At 37.7% G+C, this 9,522-nt stretch overlaps 1 protein-coding gene across 1 annotated transcript; it reads left to right on the plus strand.

Annotated features, from left to right (window-relative positions):
- The first annotated feature begins 4,460 nt into the window (after positions 1-4,460).
- LOC139128000 (multiple epidermal growth factor-like domains protein 11) lies at positions 4,461-8,001 on the plus strand. The gene is made up of 6 exons (XM_070693861.1): positions 4,461-4,783; positions 5,074-5,138; positions 6,038-6,953; positions 7,156-7,299; positions 7,611-7,651; positions 7,844-8,001. The coding sequence occupies exons 1-6, from the start codon at positions 4,650-4,652 to the stop codon at positions 7,999-8,001; spliced, it is 1,458 nt and encodes a 485-aa protein (XP_070549962.1). The 5' UTR covers positions 4,461-4,649.
- Positions 8,002-9,522: the final 1,521 nt, after the last annotated feature.

Here is a 9,522-nt window from a genome sequence, read left to right on the forward strand (position 1 = left end):
AAGGAAACGTTTTATTGTATTCCCTGCTCTTTCTATACATCTAAAAACGAAATAGTTAAAATTAATGCAATCATTTTACACTATTTCCCCGTTCTATTATTTTACCTCAGTTTGGAACGATTACAGGTATTCCAAACTCCATTTTATGTAAAGCACGATGTTTTGTTGATATATATATATATATATATATATATATATATATATATATATATATATATATATATCACGATGTTTTGTTCATATATATATATATATATATATATATATATATATATATATATATATATATATATATATATATATATAATCAGTTCATACAGCTAAAACATACTTCAGAAAATTGATAGATTTTTAATCATCTCCTAGGTCAAATGTAACCTTAATATTTAAATCAGGTTATTAATTTGCATACATTTTATTTTTTGTGTAACTGGTTTCAAGGGCGCAAATCAACGATTTATCTGTTGATCGTTAATGAGTGAAGCGAAATTCTGAATCAATTAAATACTCTTGAAATAAATGTTTTACGTCAAAGTAAAGTACATACCTTCCGTGTTGTTTCATTTCGTGTGTGCCTGTGCCCTCCCTTCCTTCTTCCTCCTCTCAACGTAAATATTTATCGCAACAATATCCATTATAATTTTTGATCGGTCGGACTTAAGTTGCGATGGACAAATGCAATGGCTTCTCGTGTCCCATAAGCCGTGGACGGAGATTTGACAAAACCAGTCCTGCAACTTTAACTTTTTTTATTGTCATTTCGGCAAATATCTCAAGAAGATATTTTCATTTTTATCGAATCAGTTTAAAGCCTCTTTAGAGTATTTAGTCAAATTTATATCTTAAATTTTGCCTAAAACCATTCATTTGATAATGGCACGTGGTTTCTTTAGGTTACAGTGGATTCAGAATCGTTCATTATTTGACGATAGATATCCTTTGACATATTATTTCATTACTTGTATAAAAATCACAATTTTATCCATTGTTAGTCAAGTTGTAGCAAAGTTAGGCAAAAACGGCAGGTGATTCGGGCATGCATGCGTTGGTGGCTTAGTTAGGCAAAAAGTTGCGATTGCGTTCAGTTCGGCAAACAAACACGTTGCAAGGTAAATTCACAGTCTTCATGCAAACTCAAACGAACTGACAACAAACTTTAGAGGGGCCACTTGACCTTTCTTGACAAATAACAGTATGGGCCATATTTGCTTTAACCATATGGCATTTGTCTTAGATTGTAGTGTGCGAAGTGCATGTCTGTAATGCTGTATAATGTGCCAGTGTCTTGTTTGTCTAGATATCAGTGGTGTTGAAGAGGTCTGTACCAGGCCTGGTATTACAATGTATACAGTGATGTAATTTCTGAGTGTATCCAATGCTGTGACCACATGACTGAAATACTGGTGTACAAACAGTTGTGTGTCAGTGTTGAATTTGCTGGGCCTGTTACAGGGTCTGAAAATTTGTCAGATTAAGGGTTGTATATTTTCAGAAAAAGGGTCACTTTTGATGTCAGAAATGAATACAAGCATAATTGTGTGCGTATTAAAAAATCATTTACCCTGTCACAGGTATGTATTCACATTGCTGTGAACAGTCCTGTAAATGCAGTGCTGAGACAGGCAGAAAGTCTAGACTCTGTCACAGGTTCGTCTCCACAGCATTGTATACAGTCCTGTCCCCACAGCTCTGGATACAGACCTGCTCATTAGCCCCTGTCACAGCAACGGGACGTCTTTGCTGACACAGATCTGTACCACAGCGTTGTGTCGGGGTATGTACAGGGCCTGACTTTTTGCTGTGTATTAGATGTGCTTATGATATGCTATTATATGTCATCTACTACCACCATACTGTTTCAGACAGACTTTTCCTCAACCTCGAATATCACTTTGTCAGTACTGATTCTTCATTCAGGTAAGTGCCCAGGTTAAGATTTGTGAACGATTTACATTAGCAACACCGACAGTATGAAGTCAAAAAGTTGAGTCGATAGAGTCGTTCGTCACGAGCACTTAAATTCTTCGAGATAAAGTGACGACTTTGCATTTGTGCACATAATCAACGACTATTGTGAGGTTGTCTTCTATAAAAAAACACTATGTAATACCATGTCGAACTCTGAATGTCTCGTGGAGTCAATACTTGAAAAATATTACTACCTAAGAGCGAGCCAGACGAGTAATGACCCAGGCCGAGGAACTGAGAGCCCTCTATAGTCTACAAATTTCATTGTATCAAGTGGCGGAGAATCCTCAAAGTAAATCAGCGCACAGTAATGACTGATGAAATCTCGATGAACTCTAAAATGGACATTGCTAAAAGTTAATAAGCATTGGTAAGTTAATGAGCATTGCTGAAATAATTGCTATAATAGTCGTGAACTTTAATATTGTGTTTAATCAAAATGTGGCAACTTCTAAAGATCTCGCTCGTGTAGGAAATAATGATAATTAGAATAATGCTGGTGACATAGATTGCGTAATTGACTCCAATGCTTCACATCTGGCCCTGAGCAATCTTAATATCACCACATTGATTCTAATCAGTTATTTAGACGGTATTTTCAATGTTTTATGCCGATGAGTTTGAGATTAGGCAGTAAACCACTTTCTCTATCCAAATCAGACAATATCTTCAGTGTTCCTCTGCAATGCACACACATGATGAGATGCATTCGTCATCTCTGTTTGGGAATACAGGACACCGGCGATGTATTTATACCAACATCGGGTTACAGGTGAATGGCATACGGTTTCTTCTATCGTTTATCGTTGGTGGTTTGTATGACACCTACTTTTCAAAAGATATTGTCGCCATTGTTTCTGCCTCAGTATTTAACAGAATGATTCGTTAAAATGTCTTTGCTTGGTTCCCGATATGTTTGTAATTTTCTACAGAAATTCTGTTTTCAAGGCGGATTACGTGATTAATACACGTACTTAACAGATCTGAGTTACGTATATAAGCATTGCATCAAGTACTTATCATTCATTTCTTCACTTTGACAAACACTTGATGTAACTTAGTATATGCCTTGAAATTAAAAGACCTAAACTTTTGCTCAAACTTTCCAAAAGAAAACTTTCAACAATTCTTTCAAAATCAAGAATAAGAATCAGGAGACAGATTACAAATTTTGGTTATATGGAAAGAAGTTCCCATAAATTTGAAATTTAAAATGGCTGCCATCCCTGTGTTAACTCTGTTGGGAAAATGAAATTTTAGTTTTGGTGTTAATTTTATTTACTCAGAGCGTTTTAAAATCAGCACAAACGGTAGGTCAGAGAAAAACTATTAAAATTTCAGTGTCCGAATATCAGGCCTTGGGACGAGTTCTACTTAATACCATATTTACACTGTTTATTCTCTAATTTCTAGATTCAGGTTATCCATTCATAATTGCGCCAGTCGGATCGTGCGCTCTCCATGGCAACAAAGTATTAGCAATGTCCTTCATTTGCTTCAAAAACCTTCCTTCACAAGGTACAAAGGTCACAGTGGTCACGAGCGTAAGTAATCTAAAATACACAACTAAATATTTTACACGTGCATTACTACTGACGAGCTGTCAAATAAAATGTGTCTATATCAACCAACTGAATACCAACTTAATGATGACATATCCATGGAAGTTCTGCCATCTTTCATAGGTAAAATTTTTCAAGTATCACAAGTTAGCCTTCTGTTTCCACCCTCTACAGCGAAAATTCCCCTCACATTCCATGGCTCTCCTAAAATATAATATCAGCGTTTGCCCTTGGCATAACGCAACGGATACACATTGATTTTTGACTTTCTTAATTTGTTGAACTTTATCTCGTGGTTGCATCCGTCTTTTATCGGTGGTGTGTGTGACACCTACAGTAGCATATCAAAAGTCAAATACCCGATACACTTTGACCCTGTGGGCTCAACTGCTATTGACAAATCACGGTTGAACGGTCACCTCTGCACGTATTGTAAAAGATCAGCAATGTTGTTAATACGTAAATAATTCACACAAACATACACACTAGAACATTGCGCCATAATATCTGTCAACAAGTGCAAATTATTTTTGGTGAAGGACAGAATGGTGGAATGTAGTTGCCAAAACTTTAGTGGCTGAGTTTGGCACAAGTGAGGACAATTTTAGCAGCAGAAAATAAGATGTTTCTTTGGGGTTTCCATTTATGTGCCCGATCAAATTAAACCCACCTATTTCCCAGGCTGCTGGTAATTACGTACTACTGTTTGAATTGTGTCAAATAATCTTCTGTCTCGTTTAGGGGGCTTATCACGACACCTTAACTTAAACCGATCCTGAAACTAATGCCAACTGCCGATGGCACTTCACATTCAATTTCTTCTAGGTCCATCGTTGCTTGTCTCTAATTATAAGCGGGAATGTGAACCACTCATAAGGAACTAATGTAGCTGAGTAGCCATTTTCTGTCGACTTGGTTGAGTGACGTCATCTGAAACCGAAACAGTGCTCAAAGTACAGAAAGGTTAAGCAGGTAATGCTTGTAAAGTAATTGTGTTGTGTACAGGTGCGTCGTGTTGTGTATAATACATTCATTTCGCACCTTAGTACCAAATCTTCGAGGAAACACATCGTCGGTTGTTGTTCCTGTGTACACTGGCCACTGACCACTTCTGTTAACATGGGTTACACAAACATCATCTGTTTGGTGTGCTTTGTGCATTGTTTTGACATCGTATCAGCAATTACGGGACGAACTCTTCAAAGTGACCCCCATGCCTGCCTTTTGGAAGAGATCGAGGAATACAAGAAACCGTGAGTAGGTCTATTCTGTATCTGCAACAGATGACTACTGTCAAATATCTACTTCATTAACATGATCTGTACATTACGTTGGCATTTGAGGATATTAGTGCAATCATTGGGCCAGATTGTTGTCAGAAAATGCAAAATACGATACCAATCAGGCTATGAACTTTGACACATGGGTTGACAGAGCGCTAAAGTAGAAAGAAATGTCCCTACTTGGATCACGCTGCTGTGAAAGACTTGGAGGGTGTATAAATTATGCATTTGCATTAATGTTGAATGTTATTTACTCGCAGGATGTACATATGCTGTGATGGTTACTATAAGGAAAATTCCACTGTAATAGAATCACCTTGCATTGGTAAGTACAGTAATGTTATTAGCGTAACAATTTCCGGCTTTGTCAGGTGTACATTTACAAATAAGAGGGGAATTCGTGGTGCTCAACTACACTTAATTGTATCTGATACCCAACGTGAATTAAATGTCGCAAAATCTTGCATCGGTAGGGGCAAACAAACTCCAACTACTTATAATAGAAGCTTAGAGTTATTGAGAGCTTATCAGAGTATTCGATCTTGATAAATCATTGTGTTACAAATACGTCGGTTGCCAGTTTCGATAGCCCTGTAGTGCTTCTGTTTACAATTGTGTCACGTCATGGTTTCGGCATTTATTATTACCCGGAGCCTGCAGTGTAACGGTTGTGTTTTGAGTTCAGTGAGATCAAAGTTAACCCGCTCACGTTTGTCGAAAATGTCGGACAGTCCTCTGTCAATCCCCCCTGCACGGGGATTGTTTCAGGAAACACGAATGGCATTGACATCAATAAATGCGTTTTTCTAGCCCTGAGCGGAGCAGTGATTTTCAACCAAAAGTGTTACTGTATGTATTGTGTCGAAACAGTCACGCAGTGAAATATCTAAATTCCACTGTGCAATAAGAAAACATCGTACAGTAAAACTCACACAAGTACACGTCTCGAAACTGAAAGATTTACCCTTTGCTCGATCTTTCCTCGGGGTGTGTTTGAATTTTTTCATCTTTTAAAACTACTGAAAAAGTTTGTAACAAATGTTACTATAAGGTGAATGACATTAGAGAACCATTCTATTTAAATGAAGTTTACGGTGTTCACAAAAATTGAAGTATGTAACTAAGCAAAGTTCATTAAATCTACACGCTTCTACTGAATTTGAGCCTTGTGATTGCTGTTATACAATCTATCCTAGTTTTTTATCAGTAAATCTTTTTTTTCAGAATGTCTGGATGGATATTACGGAAAGGATTGTTCCTATCATTGTTTATGTCAGAATGGAGGAAGTTGCAGTAAAATAGACGGCTCGTGCCAATGCCTTCCTTCACACTACGGTACACACTGCGATTTTCGCTGTGTATGTGAAAACGGCGGTACATGTAACGTCGAATTTGGAGTGTTCAAATCATGCACTTGCAAAGTGGGTTACTATGGCGACATTTGTGAAAGCAAGTGTTCTTGCCCTGACGGTATTACTTGTGATCCAATAACCGGTTGTCTCTGTAAAGCTGGAACTTACGGTGAAGACTGTAGCGGCGTATGTGAATGCCCGGGTAATTCTAATTGTAGCATAGCTGACGGCTCATGTATATGTCATCCTGGTTTCTATGGAGATAAATGTCAACACCAATGCGATTGTTTCAATGGAGGGCACTGTGGTAGGATAGATCCGACTATCTGCGACTGTCCGACATCGTGGCAGGGGTCAAAGTGTACACAATGTAATCTTCGCTTGTATGTTGACACTGATATTAATGAGACATATTGTGCTAATAAATGTTTGCACTGTTACAACGGAGATGATTGTACACCTCACAATAAAACTTGCGAGTGCACGCCTGGTTGGCATGGAGACCGATGTGATCTTCCTTGTAAAACTGGTTACCATGGCTATAACTGTTCAAAAGATTGTGAATGTGAAGATGTAAATGAATGCGATCACGTGACTGGACATTGCATCGTAACCAATGATCACGAACAGCTTTGCCCAGATAAGTGTATAGAATGTCAGCAAGCAACGGGCGAATGCACAAAATGTGTAGAAGGGTGGAAAGAGCCGCATTGTGACGTCGTATATCTTCAATGCAATGATATTATTAACTGTAATGATACTAACGGAATATGCAACTGCTCGACAAGGTTGGTAAAAATCTCAACGACTGTCTGTCTTCCTTGAACGTTTATATTTATACATGTATGGTTCTCAGTACATATCAATACAGGTATGTATGTATGTATGTATGTATGTATGTATGTATGTATGTATGTATGTATGTTTTGCAAATACACTTAAAACACAAACAAAAACAATTTCTAAGAATATATTACCACTCTTTTGTAGCAGTTATCCGCTGATGGTCGAAGCGTATGGTGGAAACGCAATGGCTGTTGCATTAGTAGTACCAATTTTAGTCATTGCTGTTCTTGTCATCAACTTCGTAGCGATCATGGTATTGAGACGAAGGCGACGTCAGGAGGAACCTAGGTAAACAATGTTGTTTTTAATAAGTTGTGTGATTGCTGACATGTACGCATAGGTTCATAAGATTACGCAACGTTCTAAGCAGAGGCATTTCGTATGGATTACATCTATATTTCGTTTGTCTCTTCAATAATTGGGCATTTTCGAGATGAAGGCAAAAAGGATACAAAAGCAATGAAACATTATTATTTCATCAAGAGAATAATTTAAGTATCGTGTGAGTATACCAAGACTGAAATATGAATGAATTATACCTTTTATGGGATGTTTTTATGCATACGAATTACTCATTTCTTTGTCAATTGGGGTTACAGTTTACATGGACGGCCAACGGCACAAAAAGAAAATAACTATGGTAAGTTTCCGGCAACCGATTTACTCGCTCAAAAGAGACTTTCTCGTACTTTGTAATGTTTAGCAATAAGTCAACACAAAGCAAAATACTTCAGCAAAGGCAAAACGTTAAGTGATATATCATCTCCCTCTCCCTCCCTCCCCTCTCTCTCTCTCTCTCTCTCTCTCTCTCTCTCTCTCTCTCTCTCTCCAGAAGAACATCGCCCTCAATATGATTCACCTACAAATTTTGAAGCATATTCTATGCAGCCACTTCGACCTGTACCGCCTCCGAAGCAAGGGCATGAGCGAACAGAGGTCTCCTATAGCGTGCACGAGACAATTGGTGAGGGCATCTATGAAGCAATGTGATAATAAATCCAATTACAATTTGCCGGTACCATTCGCTGACAATGAAAGGATTGATAGATACATGGATGGTTGACAGATTGATAGATAGCTAACTAGACAGACAGACATGCAGACAAATGACAGATAGATAGATAGATAGATAGATAGATAGATAGATAGATAGATAGATAGATAGATAGATAGATAGATAGATAGATAGATAGATAGATAGATAGATAGATAGATAGACTGACAGACAGACAGACAGACAGACAGACAGATAGATAGATAGATAGATAGATAGATAGATAGATAGATAGATAGATAGATAGATAGATAGATAGATACAATACTTCAGTACGGGCAAAAAAATTACGTGATTTATTCCTTCTCTGTCTGTCTATCTGTCTGTCTGTCTGTCTGTCTGTCTGTCTGTCTGTCTGTCTGTCTGTCTGTCTGTCTCTCTCTCTCTCTCTCTCTCTCTCTCTCTCTCTCTCCAGAAGAACATCGCCCTCAATATGATTCGCCTACAAATTTTGAAGCCTATTCTATGCAGCCGCTTCGACCTGTACCGCCTCCAAAGCAAGGGCGTGAGCGTACAGACGTCTCCTATAGCGTGCACGAGACAAGTGGTGAGGGCATTTATGAAACAATGTGGTGATAAATCTAATTACAGATTGCCGGTACCATTCGCTGATGACAGATGAAAGGATGGATAGATACATGGATGGGTTGAAAGATAGATAGATAGCTAACTAGATAGAGAGACATACAGACAGATGATAGATAGATAGATAGATAGATAGATAGATAGATAGATAGATAGATAGATAGATAGATAGATAGATAGATAGATAGATAGATAGATAGATAGATAGATAGATAGATAGATAGATAGATAGATAGATAGATACGCAGACAGACAGACATTCAAACAGACAAATAGATCCAGAAGCAAGTTATTGTAGCCTACAGTCAATAACAGCACGAAGCTATATGCCGCATAAATCGCCACAAATCAACTTAAGCTTGCACTGTATGATATAAAAGTTTCAGTGTGTGGCAGTATGAGCTACTCAATTCGAAATCCTTATTTTTTTTAAATGTTTTGTCGGTGACAGTACTCCACCTTTCTGACAAAAACAGTACCTCATCACGGGCTTTATCGAGATAACATATATTCTCAGAAAGTAGTTAATCCGTGGAATTAGACAAATTTGGTTCACTAAAATCGTTTACATGTAAGTGTATTTACAGACAATTCGGAATGGCGACCACCCCTAGTCATATGTTTAGTGTAACCAGTTTGAAACTAACTGTTCGGAAATTTGCAGGGGGTTCTATGATAGTTGGATGACAAGAACAAGTCAATTGTAGTAATGCTAATATCGATGTCAAAAATTCACAAGTTAGGCAGCGCTGAAATCACTGAGTCTTGGGCTGACCTTTGAACCGTATCTTAATGATTCTTATTGACTGGTATCTGTAACTGAAAACTGAAGACATCCCGACTGTTACGTCACTGTGTCGAAATTTGACGAT

The sequence above is a fragment of the Ptychodera flava genome, unplaced genomic scaffold (genome assembly GCF_041260155.1).
Source record: "Ptychodera flava strain L36383 unplaced genomic scaffold, AS_Pfla_20210202 Scaffold_41__1_contigs__length_1339820_pilon, whole genome shotgun sequence".
Classification (NCBI taxonomy): domain Eukaryota; kingdom Metazoa; phylum Hemichordata; class Enteropneusta; family Ptychoderidae; genus Ptychodera; species Ptychodera flava.

Coding starts and splice junctions, on each gene's coding strand:
- LOC139128000 (XM_070693861.1), top strand. CDS start 4,650: ATGGGTTACACAAACATCATCTGTTTGGTGTGCTTTGTGCATTGTTTT. Junction 4,784..5,073: donor ATCGAGGAATACAAGAAACC/GTGAGTAGGTCT, acceptor ATTTACTCGCAG/GATGTACATATGCTGTGATG. Junction 5,139..6,037: donor AATAGAATCACCTTGCATTG/GTAAGTACAGTA, acceptor CTTTTTTTTCAG/AATGTCTGGATGGATATTAC.